The sequence below is a fragment of the Bactrocera neohumeralis genome, chromosome 3 (assembly GCF_024586455.1).
Source record: "Bactrocera neohumeralis isolate Rockhampton chromosome 3, APGP_CSIRO_Bneo_wtdbg2-racon-allhic-juicebox.fasta_v2, whole genome shotgun sequence".
NCBI classification, from domain to species: domain Eukaryota; kingdom Metazoa; phylum Arthropoda; class Insecta; order Diptera; family Tephritidae; genus Bactrocera; species Bactrocera neohumeralis.
The window spans coordinates 34,887,634-34,909,092 of NC_065920.1; the positions used below are offsets into that span (position 1 = coordinate 34,887,634).

The following is a 21,459-nucleotide window of genomic DNA, read 5'->3' on the forward strand; positions in this document are numbered from 1 at the left end:
TTTCTTAATTGGCGTAGACACCGCTTACGCGATTATAGCCGAGTTAACAACAGCGCGCCAGTCGTTTATTTTTTTCGCTACGTGGCGCCAATTGGATATTCCAAGCGAAGCCAGGTCCTTCTCCACTTGGTCCTTCCAACGGAGTGGAGGTCCTCCTCTTCCTCTGCTTCCCCCGGCGGGTACAGCGTCGAATACTTTCAGAGCCGGAGTGATTTCATCCATCCGGATAACATGACTTAGTCAGCGTAGCCGCTGTCTTTTAATTCGCTGAACTATGTCAATGTCGTCGTATATCTCTTACAGCTCATCGTTCCATCGAATGCGATATTCGCCGTGGCCAATGCGCAAAGGACCATAAATCTTTCGCAGAATTTTTCTCTCGAAAACTCGTAACGTCGACTCATCGGTTGTTGTCATCGCCCAAGCCTCTGCACCATATAGCAGGACGGGAATTATAAGCGACTTATAGAGTTTAGCTTTTGTTCGTCGAGAGAGGACTTTACTTTTCAATTGCCTACTCAGTCCGAAGTAGCACCTGTTGGCAAGACCAATCCTGCGTTGGATTTCCAGGCTGACATTGTTGGTGGTGTTAATGCTGGTTCCTAAATAGACGAAATTATTTACAACTTCAAAGTTATGACTGTCAACAGTGACGTGAGAGCCAAGTCGCGAGTGCGACGACTGTTTGCTTGATGACAGGAGATATTTCGTTTTGCCCTCGTTCACTGCCAGACCCATTTTCTGTGCTTCCTTTTCCAGCCTGGAGAAAGCAGAACTAACGGCGCGGGTGTTGAGGCCGATGATATCAATATCATCAGCATACGCCAGCAGCTGTATCAGAATACTGCTGATCCCTAAAAAGATATTATTATCTAGGAAATTATAAAGGAAAAACTCATAAAAGACGTTTAATTAAGTATTATAAATATCTAACATATACTATGCTATTTTGTTTCATGTTTTCTTATTTTAGTAATATAAAATGAAAATAAATGTTTAAAAATTAAAAAAAAATATACAATATCGATCTTACTCTGAGGTAACAAAATCACTGTGGGCCAGTAATATTAATTACGATCCTGATGGATGATTTTCATTAACCATACTCATCGTCAGGCCGAAATTAACAGAGGGTTTGATCTAATTACTGTTTAGAGGTTTACTGGCACCAAGTCCCACTGTTGAGTCTTCTTCGAAAACAACCCGCGAGTTGTTTACTTCAGGATAATCGCATCTCCATCGATGTATTCTTTAACCGACTTTTGATAAAGCAAAGCCCTAAGCAGAAAGCTCACACAGCTATACATACTATACTATATGTACTATATAGTATATGTATATGGGCCATTCCATCAGTTGGCGACATGGTTGTGTACCCGTATTCTGATCAAACAAAAAAATAACTATTTCTTTTATTTTTTAACGACATGAAAATTGAGTGCAAAAAATTTTGAAGTTATACAATTTTATGTAAAAAAAAACTCTCAGCGTTTTGATAATAATATATTCAAGACCCAAAAAAATTTTCAAAATCCAAAAAGACATTTCTTTTCCAACAAACAACAGTTTTTTGTGCTTTTCCGCCAACCATGTTCAAAAATATGGGACTCTGATCCCATGAACAGCATGATTATACACGTAGAAGAAAAATTCTTATGCTAAGTACTATATCGTCACCTGAAATGCAAAATAACGTAACAACATTTTCGGAAATTTACAGTGGCATGAATGAAACACGGAATAAAATGGAACATGAGTGAAAGAAAATTTAAATATTGGTTGAAACTGGTTTAGGGGTCATCCATAAATTACGTCACACCTTGAAGGGGGGGAGGGTATCGTTCAGAAGTGACATTGTGTGACAAGGGGCGGGGGGGGATCAAAAGCGTTGTGACATCACATTTCAAAATTTAGGGCAATATCGTTTCCCGCTCTGCTGCGCTCCTGTGTGCTAGACGACTGGCTGCTACTTCTGCCGGCGGTGGCGTGGTTTTACCGCTTCGTATGCATGCTTGTTGTTGTTTCGTCTGCTTGTCGGATTTCTTCGTATCCGTGGTTATAACGTTGTATTGTTTGTGTAGCGTGGTTTTACCGCTGCGTATGCATGCTTGTTGTTGTTTGCAAGACTGACAAGTGTCGTCGCACATGCTTCGCGCTGACGCAGTGACTTCTATTCGTTCCCATTGTTTACTTGCCAATTGTCTTCTGCCGAGTAACATTCATAAATTTCTAAGTCATAGTATTCTGTAGTATTTTTAATTAGTTACATAAGTATTTACAAAATGAACAAAAAAATTGATTTAGGTAATCTGTACCGAAGATTATTTGATGCCTACAGTGCAGCTTATGCTGATAAGAAAAAACAAATTATACAAGACGAGGTTAACATCTTATGGAAAAATTTAAAAAGTAGTGATAATATTGAAGATGAAACGGAAACAAAAATCAAAGAACTGCAAATAAAATTGACGAAAAAAAAGCGACTCTTTTGAGTTTTTTTTTTCAAAAAATCCTTCTTCGTCAAAATCATTGGCAGTAGTAAAGCCACAGGAAAATAAAGTAAGTTTAAAATTTATTATAAAAATAACTAAACTCAATCAGTGTGACATGTATAACTTAGTTAGTTATAAATTAAACGATTACCATATCTTTCTGTGTTTGTTTGTTCGAGGTCTTGTTCTTGGTTAATTTTTATGTATTACATATGTATGTATATGTTAACTTTTAATTTTAGGAGGTTATCGAAGAGAGTCAATCAGAAGAAACTAAAGATGTTATGATTGAATTAAAAGGATGTCAATCTCTTCAAACAGTTTCTAAACCTACACCGAGTCAATATGCTTCTAAGAATAGAATTACTGTACTTGAATCTGAGCTTAATAGTTTAGTACTTGCACGCGATGCCGGTATAGGAACAGATGATGCTACGAAAAAAATAATGTCATTAAAAAAAGATATTGAAGCAGAAAAGACTGCATTGAAGAGAAAAATTGGTGCAGCGGAACGCCAAAAAAAAGCCGTGATTCTAAAAAAGAAAAACTTTTAGAATTGAGTAAATGTAATCCTGAATTAGCAACTGCTAAGAAAATCAATCTGGTTTACTTGATGTAATAAAATCAATTGCACTCTTTGGTGGTGCAGCTGATGATCGACGTCGCACTGAAGTTATAAGATGTTGTAAAACACTAGATGACTTACAAGCTGAACTATCTAAGCAAGGTTACACTATTAGTCGGTCAGGATTATATTTGAGACTTCTTCCCAAGAGAGCTAATACAGAGGAAGATAAAAGACACGTCGTTACTGTTCCAGTCAAGTTGTGTAAGCCAGACTCTACACTGCACTCAAAGCATAAGGATGGAAAATTTTGTACAGCTACTATACGAAATCTCGAATCAGTGGCTTCAATTTTAGGTCCAGACCAAGTATTTTTTTTATCAATGGATGATAAGGCACGTGTACCTTTAGGCATTGCAGCAGCAAATGCTCAAGCGCCAATATTAATGCACCTTGATTACCGTGTTCAATTTCCAGATCATGATTTTGTCGTCGCTGAAAAACATAAGCTTATTCCATCGGTGTATGCGGGAATTCTAAGTAAAAAAGATGGTGAAGGATCACCTAAAGCTGTAACATACTCGGGGCCTACATACTTATGTATGTATGTAGCTATTCGTAGTGGAAAACATTCATCTTCCAATGCAGAGACTCATGCCACTGACGTTCACGATCCGAACTGAGAGAAGGTTTAGTAAAACCGGTTTTTATTTTTACATGCGATGGTGAGCCGGATGAAAATCCACGGTACGAGCGGGTTATAGTTTCAGCTTTACAACATTTTAAAGATTTTAATTTAGATGCAATTTATATAGCTACAAATGCCCCAGGAAGGAGTGCATTTAACAGAGTTGAACGACGCATGGCACCTCTCAGTCGCGAACTTACTGGTGTGCTATTAAAACATGATGCTTTTGGGTCACATCTTGATTCAATTAATCGAACTACTGACTTAGATCTAGAAAAACGAAACTTCGAAAGTGCGGGCAAAGTGTTGGCTGAGATTTGGAGCAAGTTAGTCATTGATAATTTTCCAGTCGTTGCTGAATATGTTGCACCAACTGTTACTGCACTGGATATTGAACAGGCTATGATGTTGAAAAATAATGCTACTTGGTATGCTAAACATGTACGTGAGTCACAATATTTTTTACAAATAGTTAAATGTGAAACTATTGCATGTTGCGATGTAAGACGTTCTAGTCTTTGGAAATTATTAAAAGAAGGATTTTTACCACCACCTGTGTTAATTAAACAAACAGATAGTTATTGCCCTGGTGTCGAGTCATACTTATTTAAAAGATCGTGTAGCATATGTGGCCTATATCACGTCACGACAAAATGTGACAACTTGTGACAAGGATGTGGGGAGGGGTTAAAAAGTCCTTAAATTCGTGTGACGTAATTTATGGATGGCCCCTTATATCTGACAGCAGAACCTGAAAATGTTGAACATATGTAATATTATGTATGTAATTTGAAGTAGTGAAGCGTAATCAATAAGACACTCAATTTCGAATTTTTTGGTGATACGTTATTTTGCATTTCAGGTGACGATATGTACCTACAGTTTGAGTGTTCTTTTCAATTATATTTTACATATTGCTGTCTGAAATGAATGAGCATTGAAAAAAACAACATTTCATTACTTTCAGATAGAATTTTCACAATTTGGAATTTTCTTCCATCATTTTCGGTCTATTAACAAATAAAATCAGTTATAGTTACTAATTTTATCATTACTGAATTTAAGACGCTTATAAATAAGGAAACACATTATCTTTCGAAGTTTCAAAAATTGGGCACTTTAAAATAAATTGAAGAATATTGCGAAATTTCTTAGGATATTCAATTTTTTTTTAACTGAAACACGTAAATTTCAAAGATATGCCCTCGGACACCGAGCATTGTTCACCGAAGCCGATATTTAAAGGGTTGACACAACTATTTTTGAACGGTTTTGGCACCAACGAATTACCAGATGGTAAGATTGCATTAATTTTAAAGTTTTAACCGACTTTTTTAACTAGTAAGTTAATTATCCAAGCATCTCAACAAGCATACTCACTGATAGTATCGTCCGTACAAGTGGAAATTGAAAACGGGGCATCTATTATACATACTTCAATATGCAATACGAAATATTTGTGCCGACAGTCGTAGTCAAATTCATTTTCGTATTTGTTGTCATTGTTAGGTTACTGTTACACTTCCGTTTATGTAACGTGCTTCGATGCTATTCGACCAATGAAAAGTTCTGGAAGTGATGGGCTTATGTGATTAAAAAAATATTATACAATATTGTGATGAAAAAACGTCGCGTCGGTTAACAAATAGGGGTTAATACTTTTTACCTTTGAAATTAATGGAAAGGGGCATTGAGCCCGGGAAGAATTTAGTATAATTCAACAATAATTCAAATGTATAATAAAACCTATTTTTGCAATATATGATATAAAATAAATGTGTACAAACGAATTAGTGATGTGTTAGTGTATATAAAATTGAAAAATATAAGTGCAAAATTAATTTTAAATATAGAAAAAAAGTTATTAAAATATTGCAAATTTTAAACGCGAATATCTCGAAACCTATAATCTTCCTGCGGCTATAACCATACATATTCCTGATCAGGAGAATCTCCTCTATCCGACCATACCAATTTTTTTCCCGAAATCCTGGGACGGTATACCAAAGCCGACCCTTGAGCCCAAACCATTGAGGATTTCACTGCGTATTAATATTCATTGTATACAAGATTTCTACCTACGCTCTTGGGGGAATATTTGGTATTGCAAGAACTGAATGGTTGGAAACAACATTTTGGAACAAATCGAACCGAAAAAATGCAGATACCAACACTTTAGTGATTTTTCTATATTTTATATTTATGATAATTCAAAATCCCCTAAAAACACCTCACATCCTTTGTTGCGTCAAGCGACAAATTTATACCTAAAATAAAAATAATATATGAATTATAGAAAAATGAATTATAAAAATTATAAATATTGAATTATTAGTATTGTATGATACTTACCCTAATAATGTTATATATACTTACCTTAATCTATTACTATAAGTTAACAAAATGAACTACTCACCTCTTTTTGTACATACCTTACTTCCATTCCAACTGTTTTTTCCCGTTAGCTTTAAGATTTAGGCTAAGTCATCTAGTTGCTAAAATAAAGAAAGGAATTGTAATTGAACCTTATAACCGAACGCACGCGTCTTTTATCTTTTTCGCAAATATACAATTTTAGTGACAGGCAATTAGGGTTCAAGTTAATTCGCGCATTCCCAGTGTATATTTTCGCTTCTCAAAAACGCTTGAGAATTTTCATCCTTCATAATCGGCAATTAAAAATAAGTGAAATGCATCTACTATATCTTATGCGACCTTGCCACGAAAATCTTGTGTATAATATTTGCATTCAATATATTTTAACAACTTTTCAAATTTCTCTAATCCATTTTCATATACAATTTTACAAAAAACTCTTAAATATAGCTTTTTTACGTGTTTAAAGCGCTGTGTCTAAACATATTATGATATTACTTTATAGGATACGTGAAAGGAGATGAATATGGTCCAAAAACAAAGAAACAAGACTTTACCGAATTATTCACTACGTTCTACATTCTTATAGTACTGGCTGTCTTATGTGTTTTAGCGTTTTTACTAATGTAAGTAATCCGTTTTAAAGAAATACCTAAAGTAGTATTAGTAAGTTTTATAATCGAAACAGCACCGCTTGTTGTCCAATAGTGTATAATGCTGGTTTTGTTTAATTGTTTACATTTTAAATTTGAGATGAAACATCTTTTCCGATATCGAAATGTTCAAAACTAGTTCGTTTAAACTCCGATTACAATTAATTTTTTTTAGTGTTGCATTAAGGGAGCTGTTATGCTGCAACGTTTATTCTTTACTTTCAGGATTGCTTTCTTAGTGTGGTATTGCAACCGAAACAAATATAAACCAGAGCAATGTAGATGCCCAAAACTATGCGCTTTATTGCTAACTTCACTGCTTCTTTTGTCCCTCATATTATTAGCGTAAGTGTTAGAAAATTTTTAAATTTTCTTCTAAATAAATTTTTTTTAAACTAATCCATATTTAACGTCATCAATAGGCTATTCCTTTTCAGTACTTTCAAAAACCTTTTACATCTGAAAAAATTATATAATAAGCCGAAGCATGATTCAAGTACTAAGGATGCTGAAATAATGGAACGTGTAATTGAAATCCTTGACAACGATTTTGGAAAATTAAGAAATGATTCAATTAATGAATGCAGAAATACTCGTGAGTTAATATTTGAACAAAATAATATTTTTAAGTAATTCGTTTACATGGCTTTTGTACCCGTATACTAGCATTTCTTCTTCTTCTACTTTATTGGTGTAGACACCGCTTGCGCGGTTATAGCCGAGTTTACAACAGCGCGCCACCTAATCTTTCCAACAGAGTGGAGATCTTCCTCTTCCGCTGCGTCGAATACTCCGTTCGGACGGCATAACCCAGCCAGGGTATGCGCTATCTCCTAATTCGCTGAGCTATGTCAATGCCTTTGTATATCTCGTACAGTTCATCGTTCCATCGACTACGGTACTCGCCGTCACCAATACGCAAAGGACCATTAACCTTCCACAGAACCTTTGCTTCGAAAATCCGTAACGCCGTCTCATCAGATGTTGTCACCGTCCATACCTCTGGACCATGTAGTAGGACGAGGATGATAAGTGATTTGTAGAATTTGATGTCCTACTCAGTCCGAAGTAGCACCTGTTGGCAAGGATTATTCTGCGTTGGATTTTGAGGCTGACATTGATGCTGGTGCTAATACTGGTTCGAAGATAGACGAAGATAGACGAAATTATCTACGACTTCAAAGTTATGACTGTCAACTATAACGTGGGGCCAAGCCACAAGTGCGACGACTGTTTATTTTACGACAGGAGATATTTCGTCTTGCCCTTGTTTACTACCAGATCCATTTGCTTCGCTTCTTTATCCAACCTGGAGAAAGCAGAACTAACGCAGCGGTTGTTATTATGGCCAATGATATCAATGTCATCGAAGTACGCCACCAGTTGTAGACTCTTGTTGTACCTTTTCTATTCTGATCTGTAGCTTGAATTCTTTTTTCTAAGGTCAAATTGAAGAAGTCGCACGATAGAGAGCCGCCGTGTCTGAAACCTTGTTTGGTATCGAAAGGCTCGAAGAGGTTCTCTCGATCCTGACGGAGCTTTTGGTATTACTCAACCTCTGTTCACACAACCATATTAGTTTTGCGACGATACCAAATTCAACATCGCGGCATTTCCAATATACTATATACCGCATGATGAATATCTGGTTAGTTGTTGATTTTCCAGGCATGAAGCCACACTAATAAGGTCCAATAAGTTTGTTGACTGTGAGTTTTCGTCTTTCACATAGTACGCACTATATAACCTTATAATCGATGTTGAGAAGGCTTTTCCTACGCTACCTCTATTTGGATTGGGCAGAGCACACTTAAATTCCAATCGCCGACCATGCTTTCGTCTAACGATGTTCTACAAAGAAGCGGGTGCATGCTCCTTATCAGTTCTTCGCCGCCGTATTTCAATAGCTCGTTTAGCAATCCATCGACCCTCGCACCTTTGTTGTTCTTCAGACGGGTAATAGTTATTCTAACTTCTTCACGGTCGGACAATGGAATGTATGCTTTATCGTCATTGATTGAGGAATCGGGTTCACCATCTCCGATCAACCTGAGCCCATTTGGGGATGTTTCATCTTTTCATGGATGCGTTGATTTACCGACTGGCAGCAAGATAGTGTTCTGTGTCCACTTTGCCGAGCCCATTTGAGGATGTTTCATCATGGATGCTGATTTACCGACCGTTGTGCCAAGGAAACCTTGTATTTCTACTTGGTGTTAATAATTAGTAGCTACATCAAGTTTTATTACAACCCTCTTAGATTCGCCAAATCTATTTTTGCTGAGTTGAATTATACCGAACAATTTCCATACGAAAGCAGCAACTATAATACTTGTGTTCACCCGATAGTTGTTTGCCTCATCAAAAACAAATCGAAATAAATAATAATTATTGAGTTATATGCTTATATACAGTATATAGTACATATATAGTATATGGTAAAATGAGTCAAATGCATAAATGTCCTGTCTGTGTTGTTTGATGGTGGTTTCAGTGAAGTTCCACGTAATAATTACATTTAGTTCAAATATTTAATAATTTCGGATGTGGAAACCGGTATAGAATTATAAATTGGGTTCTTACGTCTAATTATATTTGTAAAGCACTCGTTATTTATTTCTTTACTTTCTTTGTTATAAACTTTATTGTCCTTTTCAAAATATGATTTTGTGTTTGAATAATCTAACTGATAACCATTATGTTCGGGATATTACTTTGTGTTGATTAATTGATGTTGATATATGATAATTAGTAATTCGTTAATGATTAAATGGATGTTTTTATTAGTAGTATATAATGATATTATTAGTGAAACAGTATCGTCAATGTTCGCCAGGAACCTGTGGAATTGGAATTTCATTAACTTTTGTTGGTTTTTTAAACTGTGTTTTGTAATTATTCTATTTCGTTTAGTTATTTTGTAATGATCAGGGTCAGTGTGTTCAACATTTTTATACCGTGAACAGGGTATATTAAGTTTGTCACGAAGTTTGTAACACCCATAAGGAAGCGTCGGAGACCCTATAAAGTATATATATCAGTATGTTGAGCTGAATCGATTTAGTCATGTCCGTCTGTCTGTCTGTCTGTCTGTCTGTATATATACGAACTAGTCCCTCAGTTTTTAAGATATCATCTTGAAATTTTGCAAACGTCATTTTCTCTTCAAGGAGCTGCTCATTTGTCGAAACTGCTGATATAGGACCACTATAACATATAACTGCCATACAAACTGAACGATCGGAATCAAGTTCTTGTATGGAAAACTTTCACATTTGACAACGTATCTTCACGAAATTCGGTGTGAGTTATTGTTCATAGAAATAATATAATCTCCGAAAAAATTGTTCAGATCGGCTCACTATAGCATATAGCTTCCATACAAACTGAATGATCGGAATCAAATGCTTGTATGGAAAACTTTGGCATTTGACATGGATTACTTAAGGTAATAATATAATCTCCGAAAAAAATTTTCACATCGGCTCACTATAGCATATAGCTTCCATACAAACTGAACACATAGTTACTAAAAGAAATGCACCTGTGAAGGATATATTAGCTTCGGTGCAGCTGAAGTAAACGTTTTCTCTTGTTATTTTCTTTAAATGGATTTTCTTTTCTGAGGAGAACCCTTTCTGTATCCAGTGTCAATGTTGTATTCTTGTCTGTCATCATTTATTTTGTTTATTTTTTGTTGTTTAATTTTCAGCGTATCTAGTATGGTTGTACAGCGTACATAAATATGTGGACAGGTGTCTGTCCAGTAGTGTCATGCTTGGCTTTGTGATTGTTTATCTTCTTCTTCTTAATTGGCGTATACACCAGTTATGCGATTATAGCCGAGTTAACAACAGCGCGCAAGTCGTTTCTTCTTTTCGCTACGTGGCGCCAATTGGATATTCCAAGCGCAGCCAGGTCCTTCTCCACCTGGTCCTTCCAACGGAGTGGAGGTCTTCCTCTTCCTCTGCTTACCCCGGCGGGTACTGCATCGAATACTTTCAGAGCTGGAGTGTTTTCGTCCATTCGGACAACATGACCTAGCCAGCGTAGCCGCTGTCTTTTAATTCGCTGGACTATGTCAAGGTCGTCATAAATCTCATACAGCTCATCCTTCTATCGAATGTGATATTCGTCGTGGCCAACGAGCAAAGGACCGTAAATCTTTCGCAGAACTTTTCTCTCGAAAACTCGTAACGTCGACTCATCAGTTGTTGTCATCGTCCAGGCCTCTGCACCATATAGCAGGACGGGAATTATGAGCGACTTATAGAGTTTGGCTTTTGTTCGTCGAGAGAGGACTTTACTTTTCAATTGCCTACTCAGTCCGAAGTGGCACCTGTTGGCAAGAGCAATCCTGCGTTGGATTTCCAGGCTGACATTGTTGGTGGTGTTAATGCTGGTTCCAAGATAGACGAAATTATCTACAACTTCAAAGTTATGACTGTCAACAGTGACGTGAGTGCCAAGTCGCGAGTGCGACGACTGTTTGTTTGATGACAGGAGATATTTCGTCAGGATCGGGAAGGATATAATAATATAAAATATTTTTCCTTGAAAACCTTTGCCCCTCCCCGTAAATAATTTGGAAATTTTTTGGATGCCTGGGTGTAAAATTTTTTCGTGGCATGGAAGCATTATTTCTTTAAATTCTGCATATGAGTTTACATTTTTAAGCACAATGAGGCTACGAATCACCTTAGTATAGGAAGTATTAATAATCTCCCCATAAGCTGTCAGTGCAATATTTTTAAATAAAATGGTCAAGAAGAAATTGTTTAGCACTTTCAATTGTCATTTTGTCCTCGATAGTATGTAACCACCTGAGAGGTTGATGATCATGAAATGTCTTCCCAGCAGGTAATGACCAATGTTTAAGTGGCCCAAACTATGGCGAGTAATTCTTCTTCGATAGCACTGTAATTTAATTCATGGTCATTTAATGTTCTACTTATAAAAGATATAGTTTGATGGTTTTAGGAAAGGACCGCCCCAAAAGCAAGGTTGCTTGCATCTGTAGTTAGTACGAATTTTTTATTTCAAAATTTGGAAGTTGTAAAATTGGTTCGTTTGTTATTTTCTTCTATCTACTTTTGCTCCTTTTTTCAGATAACGGGTCATCGTTTTTGCTATATTGGCGTGGTTTGGAATAAATTTACGGTAGTAACCAGTCATTCCGAGAAACGCTTTAATTTCTTTGACCTTAGTTGGTATTGGATATGAGGCTATTGCTTTGACGTTGAGAGGATTCGGTTTTATTCCATCAGGTATTATGATGTGACCAAGAAATGTAGCTTCCTTTTACAGAAACTCGCATTTATCTAATTGCAACTTTAAATTTGCCTCGGACAACTTTTCAAAAACTAACTGCAATGAGTTCAAAGGTTCATCGAGAGATGTGGAAAAGATAATTATATCATCCAAATAAACCAAACAATGTATGTTAATCAATGGTAGAAGTATATTGTTCATGCAGCTTTGCAATGTAGCGGGCGCGGTTTTTAAGCCGAATGGCATACGGACGTGATCATAGTGACTGAGTTTGGTAGAAAATGCAGTTTTTTGTATGAATTCCGGATCCATTTCTACATATATGGTGAAAAGATCCAGTTAAGTCTATCATGGTAAAGTACCTTGTTGGGCATGGGATATCTATCGGGAATAGTTATGTCATTTAGTTTTCTGTAATCGATCACTACTCTGTATTTTATTTTACCCGAAGTTCAGGTTTCTTGGGTACAGGTAGGTAGGTAGGTAGGAGTGCAGCCCTATCGGGCTCAATTAGCACTTGATGTGCCATTTTGATACACTATTCGTAGAACCTCCTGTATCTGCTATTACGTTTCACCTTCTCTCTCAAACCATTTTGAGGTTTCGATGAAACTACTTATGTCCGATATGCTTTTGGTGGAAATCCATTCAAGGTTTGGTGCTTGGTGGATTCCGAGTGTTTTGTGTCGGATCTGTGCTAGAGCTGGGCATTCGCAGAGAAAGTGGAAGATTGTTTCCTTGTTCCCTGCTACTCCGCAGCCACGGCAGATGTCGTTGTAGGGCAATCCCATTTTGGACGCATGTTCCCCAAATGGCCAGTGCCCTGTTGTGGTAGCTGTTATTCTGTAAATACTTTTTCTTGACCTATTTAATAAGTCATTGGTTCTTTTCCTGTCATATGTCGGCCATAATTGTTTAGTTATGACGCATTTTGTAATGTTTTTCCACCTGTTGTTTGCAATTTGCTGAAATTGTCTATTGATCTCTCCTTTTATCGATCCTAGCGGGCTTGGTATTAGCTCCGCCTTGGATTCATTGAGGAAAGCTCCTGCCTTTGCCAACTCGTCTGCTTTTTCGTTACCGAAAATCTTCCTGTGGCCGGGAACCCAGATCAAGTTTAGCTGGAGCTTGTCTTTTATTGAGCTTAGTGCTCTCTTGCAGTTGTGAACTGTACTGGAATTTGTCATGGGTGAAGACAATGCCAGGAGGGCCGCCTGGCTGTCCGTAAATATAGTTGCTTTATGTATATTCCCGTGGTTTTCTAATAGAACTTCGCAGGCTTTTTCTATGCCTAGTACTTCTGCTTGGAAGATGCTAGCCGAGTTCGGTAGACGTATAGAGAGAGATATGCCTAGATCAGCGGAGAATACCCCCGTGCCTACTCCACAGTCCATTTTGGACCCGTCGGTATAGATTGAGGTGGTATCTTCCTCTACCATTGAACCTCTTCTCCATTCTCGTCTAGATGGTATCCTCACCTGGAAGTGTCTATTGAAATCCAGCTTTGGGAGAATGTAGTCTGATTTATTAATAGTGAACTTCTTTAGAATTACACTATGTCCGTAGTTCTGCTGATTCCAACCTCCCAATTCTTTTATTCTTATCGCCGCAATAGCTGCTGATTTGTGAATAAAAATGTCCATTGGTAGTTGATGCAGGATCACATTGAGCGCATCAGTCGGACATGACCTGATTGCACCCGTAACACCCGCACATGCTGCTCTTTGTATTCCATTTAATTTTCTAATATTGTATTGTTTGTTTAGCGCTGGCCACCATACCAGAGCTCCATATGTAAGTATAGGTCTTATGACAGCCGTATACATCCACATGATTATACTTGGTTTAAGGCCCCAATTCTTGTTGACGATTTTCTTACAAGTATAGTAGGCCATGTATGCTTTGTTTATTCTTTTTGCTATATTTATTTTCCAGGACAGTTTGGTGTCTATCTCCACCCCAAGTATTTTAGCTGTGGGGATAGAGTTAGTGTTGTACCGTTTTAGTACCAAAAGTTGAAATTTAGGTATTTTGGTTCTGCTAGTGAATAGCATCAATTCTGTTTTGTTCGGGTTAACTCGACCATTGTTTTAGCCCTTAGGTTTAACCTACGAAGTATATTTTCCATAATCTCGCTGACTGTTGAGGTAACATGCCTGAGACCAGCAACACTATATCGTCTGCATACGCTTACTGCTTCACTCCTCCACCGTTTAGTTGGAGTAGTATTTCGTTCAGCGCTGCAACCTAGAGAAGCGGAGAAGGACCCCCTTGAGGCGTTCCTCTACTCATAGCTTGTTTGTGTTGCAGCGCCGTTTCAAGCTATAACTTTCCTATTCTCAAGCATCGATAGTATCCATCTGCACACAGTGTCGTCTATACCACCATGTGCCAGAGAATTAATTATCGCATTTACTTCTATGTTGTTGAAAGCGCCCTCTATGTCTAGAAATGCAGCCATGGTGTATTGTTTGTGATGTAGTGATTTTTCAATTACACTTATCACCTCGTGAAGGGCGGTTCCGGTTGATCGGCCCTTCATGTACGCATGTTGGGACTTCGATAACTTCTCCGCCATTATTGTTCTTACGTGTAGATCTATTAGCCTTTCTAGTACCTTCCATAAAGGTAAGGCTTATAGGTCTAAAATCCTGGCATTCTCGTGTGTTCTTCTTCCTTTGGTTTGCGAGGAACACAACTTTTACTTCTTTTCCAACTTCTTGGAATGTAAGATAGTTGTATGCTTGCTTTGTATATATTTTCTAGCCTTAGAACCATTGGTTCTACCAGTTTTTGCAGCATTATGGGCATAATCCCGTCAGGACCTGCCGCTTTATATGGTGCAAAACTATTTATGGCGTATTTGATTTTTCTTTTGTCTACTATTTGGCTTCGATAGTCAGCTGCGTTCAGCAGTGGTTCTGGTTGAACCCTTGTTGAAGGTATTTGCTGACTCCCGGGGAAATGCCTTGTGATAAGTACCTCCAGAGACTCTTTTGCCAGGAGGTCAATCACTTTCTCCGCCTAATGTAGAAGGCAGTATTAATGCGATCTTTGGATAGCATTTTACTCAGCCTGGCGGCTTCTGTGCAACTCTGTCGATGTACAGAAAGATCGCCATGAGTCCTTTTTAACTTTCTGACTGCTTTTGTATTCTTTCATACTGTCTTTATGGCTGCCAGATTTTGGTTCTAAAACTCTCATTGAAAGCCTTCCTTAGTTGTGTTCTCAAATTCTTGAGTTCACTGTTCCACCAAGAAAGAGACTTTCTCTTTTAGTTAGCTGAGTAGATTTATTAAAAAAGTTGTGGTTAGATTTTTCCAACTTTCTCCTTCTAAATCTTAATTCCTCAGAATTTCTGATGCTCTTATTGCCTCCTTTTCAAAGGCATTTTTGTTGCTATACTAGTAAATTTTCCCAAGCCGTTCTTCTAGGGTTTCCGGTAAAGGAGAGGCGCACTGTACTTCTCGCGGATGCTGAAAAGTATCCAGGAGTGATCCGACATGGAAGGCTCATCGGATACCCTCCAGTTATCCACAACGAGACTGTCTGTGTCTGTTGATAGCGTGAGGTCCAGCACTTCCTCCCACCCCGGAAAACTATCAGGGCTTGGGAAAATAAAGGTAGGCTTATCGCCCTTGTTGCATATACTTAGATTGCTATTCAGAATATACTGCAAGAGTGACTCACCTCTGGTGTTTATACTGGAGCTACCCCATATGGTGTGCCTTGCGTTTGCATCACACCCTATTAGGACATCTTCCTTCCTGTTCTCCTCTACTAGTCTGGTGAGCGGGGCCGGTGGTATGTCTTCGTCATGGGCCAAGTAGGTCGAGACCAAGAAGAAGGGCTTATCCTTCTGTTCCACCTTTACCACTGTGATATCTGCTGTGCTGTAATTAGGACAAAGAAATGCATTTATACTTTTATTGATAAGAATGCATGCCCTAGGTTTACCTCTGTTCCGTGTGTAAAAAAGGGCTGCTGTTTAGCCCAGGGCTCCTGTACTAGGCTGATGTCAATGCCCCCCTCGTTCACGAGGGTTGTCAGATTCGCTGTAGCACTCTTCGAGTGCTGCAGGTTTATCTGTACGCATCTTATGTTATTGGGCATCTCGGGTTTCTTCGATGCCCACATTCCCTAGCAACTGGCTGGCGTCGTCGACCTCTTCCGTGTCGTCTTCGTCAGCCGCTTTGTCGCCTTGGAATATTTTTAGTCTGGCTTTGCGGATTCCGAAGCTGATTTTGTAGTCAGTCTTCTACAGAGCCTCAATGGACTCATCACAAATGGCCACTAGTATTGGCTTGCTTGCTTTATTCGGTTTTCCTCCTTGATTAGCTGCCACTCATCTATACTAGGTATGATTTGTTCTGCAACTTAATGCACCCAGGAGTTTTTCGCCTGGCTCCTCTAGAGGGGGTAACCAAACGCGAGCACGAAGTCTCTTCGGAATGTCCTTGGCGGGTATAAGCCGCAAATGGAGGCCTACAAAGGCGTTGCTAATTTTAGCCACACTACCCGTCAGGAAATCCAGCGAGGCCTGGTCCGCGCACTTGATGACCCTGTAGCCCCTGAGGGTCTCGCAGGATTTGTCGAGTACATAGCTTAGCACCATACTCGACAATCTGACGTCGATCTACACCCATCTCTCCTGCATTGTGCTCGGAGAGGAAGAATTTCCGTCTCTGATGGCCACCTGCAGGCTATCTCTGGCAACATCGCAGAAATGCCTTGCCGTTGTTGTGCTGCTGTGTTCACCGCATCGGTTTTTTTTACTGAGTTCCGGGTACTTCTGTGATGGAGCGATTTCTCTTCTGAGAAGTGCTCTCCTTTCTTCTTGAGTTGTGATTGCTTCCTTTTCAGGTAGCCTTCATATTCCTCTACGATAGATTTGAGGCGCTTTGTTTCGGCCTCATCAACTGGGGTACCGGCTGCCTGGTCTTTGGCTATCTTCCCTAGTATGAAGACTGCCCTCTGGTACCGGTTTTTTCTCAGCTGATTCTGGGATTTCTTGCGCTTCTTTCTGTTTTCTCCTTTAGCCGCCAGTGCCTTGGAGGTGGACGCTTCCACCCTTATATCAGGGGCTTTTACTGCTATATCTACCGGTATACTTTGGTTGGTATGTCCGGTAGTACTCTTACTCGTCTCCTGGCTGGAGGCAAGTAGCTCGTCTTCTTCGGATTCCGTAATAGGATTCCGATAGTTCATGTCCTTAGTCGTTGCTGTTGTCGTCAATTTGGTTGTTGTAGTTGATGCTGTTGTTGTTGTTGCATTATTGTTTTCGTTCATGTTTGGTCCCACGAGTAATCCGGAAAGGGTTGGTCACTCGTCCGCAGAGCCGATATGCGGAGAGAAGGCTTTTATACCTCCGACCTCGCCCGGGCATCGGAGGGGGTACAACCCAAGTGGGACTATTGTAGGGTGAGTTGCTTTCTCTAATTGGTTTCTGTTCAAGCATTTCCTGTACTTGATTTTCTACTTACTTCTATTTCATGAATTTGTGCAAGTGGGTATTGTTTCGAATAAATAGCAGAATTATGTGTTGTATTAATTATATGTTAAATTGTATTTGTAAATCTGAAACGATTGCCTTGCAAGTACTGAAGATTTTTAAATTTGTTAAGTAAATGGTTTAATTTGGAAGTTTCTTCTTGATTAAGATGATCCAATCAAAAAGTGAGATAACTGTGGGAATTAAATTTTCGTATGAATCTGTAACTTTTGGGTAAAGAAAATTGATCTATCTGTGAATCTACAAACTGTATCCAATCAAAAAAGTGAAATTGTCCGAGTTTTATAATTTATAATAGCTTGTGCTTTGTTGAGGAGCTTTCTGCCAATTAACATATCGTAATCTTTAGAAAAATTATGCAAGTAAAATTGTTCGGGTCTTCCAAATATGTTGTTACTGAATGTGGTAACGGAATTTTTAAGTATCATGGAGCCGTTTGATGTAAAAACTTTGCATTCTATATTTTGGATTGGAAGAGAAAAAAATTTTTTTGTATCATTGTGGATTCTGTGTCAATCAAAGCATTTGTAGGTACAATTTCTGAATGTGATATACCCCCTTTAGGGCTGGTAACTGAAAAGTGAACTTAAAAGATCATTTTGATCGCATAGTTCATTATTAATCTGATCTTGATGTTGAATATAGTCAGGGTATTCTTGGTTATAAAGTTCTTGATTGTTTTGTTCGTATTCTTGTACGTCTTGTAGTCTGAGTACATCAATGAACATTTTAGTTTGTTCACTGTCCGATGGTTTTGGTCGTTTGATTCCATGTATTGCTTGGATGTTTGGGTTATTTGGTGTGGGTGCTTGTTGTGGTTAATGAGGTGAATTTTTATAAAAAATAAATTGGGGAACTCGGTTTCTGTTAAAATAGGGTTGAATGTTTGGTACCTATTGGGTACGAAAATAATTTTATCAATATCCCATAAGGTGTATTGTTAAACATTTGCTGTGTTTGGGTATTTTGGTGGTTGCATGTATGGATTATAATTTGGTTGTGGCTATTGGGAGAATCTTTGCTAATAATGATTGGTTGATTTAATGGTTTGGATTTTGAAACTTATTTTTATTTTCAACGTATTTATTTCTTTCAAAAATTGGAGATATTCCGTTTGATTTTGTGCTAAATTAATTAATGATCTTAAATCTGCAATATCATGGTGAACCAAAATGGTAAATAATTGAATTGGTAGTTTACGAATTAATAAATTTATTGAGTCCCTAATCGCTTGCAAATAAATGGCGAGGTTTGCCCTGATTACCTTCTAGGTGTAGTTTTGATACCAGCAGTTGTCGTCGTCTCTCAGCTTCCTCGCAGAATGCTCGAAAACTCCCCTTGTAAGGTGTCACGCGGGAAGTTTCCAACAATTTGTAGTTTAGCGTCTGAGGTTTGTACTCACAATATTTTCCAGGGTTGGCCAGTCTTCGATATTTGGTAAGCCCAATGATCTGGGTTACATGTCCATCCAGGTTTTCGTTCGACAGCTCCGAGTAGATCACGTCATTCGTTTTGACAAAATATAGTCAACTCTACTGATGAAAGTAAAGAGACTTTCTGGTTCTCCCTTGAACGGGGGAATATCCTTTAGTTGTCCACGGCCTCACTGCGATTGCCCTCATTTAAAATGATAGCTGGTTGTGCCATGAGTCAAATAAATGTCCCGTCGTATTGACTAAGGACAACGCACAAATCCCTAATAAATTAAATAGAAACACATAATTGCGAGTGCACGTCTTTATTATTTCAGATAAGGCTTAAGACTAATTTTTGGATGAACAGAGAATTTCAACTACTATACTGGCTATTGGTTATTTGTTTATTTAACCCTGGTCGAGACCAGCGGTCTGATACACTTAGTCGAGACCAATGGTGCTTGGCTAGGCCAAGTGGTGTTTACATACATTTGTATGGAAATACGTGTTGTATTTACGCTCATATATGTACAATATAGATACATTTTTGAAATTCCTTACCTCTCGATTTGGTTGAAATCAAATTGACTGCCTTGTTCACGTTTGAAAAAAAATTTTGAGAAAAAATATTTTTTTTCTTAACCTTCTTGACCTAACCTAGGTAGGTCAAATAAATTGCACCGGTTAGGTAATTTAAAGAGCTTTCAGGAAATGTATAATTCGCCCCATGTTTCACCATGTCCCCCCTTTTGTTTCACGACAGTTGGGGAGGTATGGGGCAGGGGGGATCAAAACCATTTTGCACGTTAGCTCACCCATGGGGCTTTCAGGAAAGCCCTCAACCTCCCCTCTATCCCTACCAGGGGCGTGGCAATAGCGTTCACAAAAAATGTAACATTTTGAGAAAAATTACATTTTTCTTAACCCTTAAAACGCTCTAGCGGCTAAAGTATTTGATCTAGATAAACATACACACCAATTTGGACATGTAACGAACATGAAAGCAGATAAATCAACCGTGCGAAGTGATAGAAATATGCCAAAGTTCATATATTTTCATACTAAATATATGGGGTCTAGCCAAGCAACATTTGTGCACTAAGGTGTAATATTATAATATCCTTGAGTTTTTTTCTGAATTCTATAGACAATAAAATTCTAGGAAGCTACCTGGAAGCGCAAGTCGTTTGCTACACTCTAAATATATTTAAATAACATTTAAAAACAGAATATGCCTGGCCAAACCCGAGGGTCTCGATGAGGGTTAAAAGTGTTGTGCCACAGTAATTGGATTCATTTAAGTGGAGTGTAAAATGAAGATGTGACTTTCAATTAGGTTGAGTGCGAAGAGAATACGTCACTATATAAGTGCTCGGGATGAAGAGACGAGTTGAAATCGGGTTGACTGTTTGTCTACAGTCCACCTGGCTGTACAATCTGTAACTGGAGTAAACATTGAGATATTGTAATGAAACTTGGTACACATGTTCATTGGTAAAAAAAAGTATAGTTGGCTGTAATCGGGTCACTGCCACGCTTTCAAAATGTCATTAAACGAAAACCATTTAATTGGCACCGGGTAACGCAGTAGCAAGGGACATTTCTAATAGGTTTAATGTACATAACCCTTAAGCTCCCTTACCGACACTATAAAAAGGGAAGAATGATAAATCCGCCCAATCCCCAAGGAAGAGGACTTTATGAAGCAGCAATTTGACCATGGACGGTTATACGTATCACCTAAAACACTTCGAGATATATATAGGGTTAGATACACATAAGGGATGACGAGAAAAGTCGAAAGCCAGGTGACCATCTGTCCGTGCGTCCGTCCGTGCAAGCTGTAACTTGAGTAAAAATTGAGATATCTCGATGAAACTTGGTATGCTGATTTCTTAGTACAACAAAAATTATGATTTTATAGATGGGCGTATAAGAACTACTGCCATGCCCACAAAACGTCATTAACAGAAAACGTATTAAAGACATAACTAAGCACTTAATTAAGACATAAAACTCTTGTTTGGCACAGGGAGAAAGGGACACCTTTGAAAAAGTGTGGTTCCACCCTCTAAACCCCTTTAAACCGTTTAAGTTGAATATCAAAGAGTGATATTCAAATAAAACTTAATAATAAAGTTTTCTTATGTGGTTTAGCGCTGAGTTAAAATGGAAATGGTCTATACCTTGGCATAAATCTTATACCCCTACTATAATGATTTCCGATCCACCGGTTGAAGTTTGCCTCTTTAGTCGAGTTACACAAATCAAGAAGCAATTATGTCACCTCATGACCAAAAATTGTTTAAACCCAATAAACGTTATTCAAGCTCCTAGGTACCGAGTGTTTAAACCCCGATTGACTTTTTATCGAGAATGTCGGTCAATGTGGAGACATACAATTAAAATTAAAGGATACTCTTTCTTTTATAATGGTATGTCTGTATGTTAAAAATTAGTTGAATCGGTCCAATATTCCTTAGCCCC

General features: G+C 38.2%; 2 protein-coding genes across 2 annotated transcripts in view; both read left to right on the forward strand.

Annotated features, from left to right (window-relative positions):
• Positions 1 to 21,459, forward strand: part of LOC126754039 (dual specificity protein kinase splA) — a 588,793-nt gene that overhangs the window by 346,218 nt on the left and 221,116 nt on the right. The gene's annotated exons all lie outside the window — the stretch shown is intronic.
• LOC126752973 (uncharacterized) overlaps positions 4,796 to 21,459 on the forward strand; it is a 58,032-nt gene continuing 41,368 nt past the window's right edge. The window contains exons 1-4 of the mRNA XM_050464025.1: positions 4,796 to 5,041; positions 6,627 to 6,747; positions 7,000 to 7,119; positions 7,197 to 7,369. Coding sequence (XP_050319982.1) covers positions 4,945 to 5,041; positions 6,627 to 6,747; positions 7,000 to 7,119; positions 7,197 to 7,369 — 511 coding nt within the window. The 5' untranslated portion in view covers positions 4,796 to 4,944. The remainder of the gene's footprint in view (positions 5,042 to 6,626; positions 6,748 to 6,999; positions 7,120 to 7,196; positions 7,370 to 21,459) is intronic.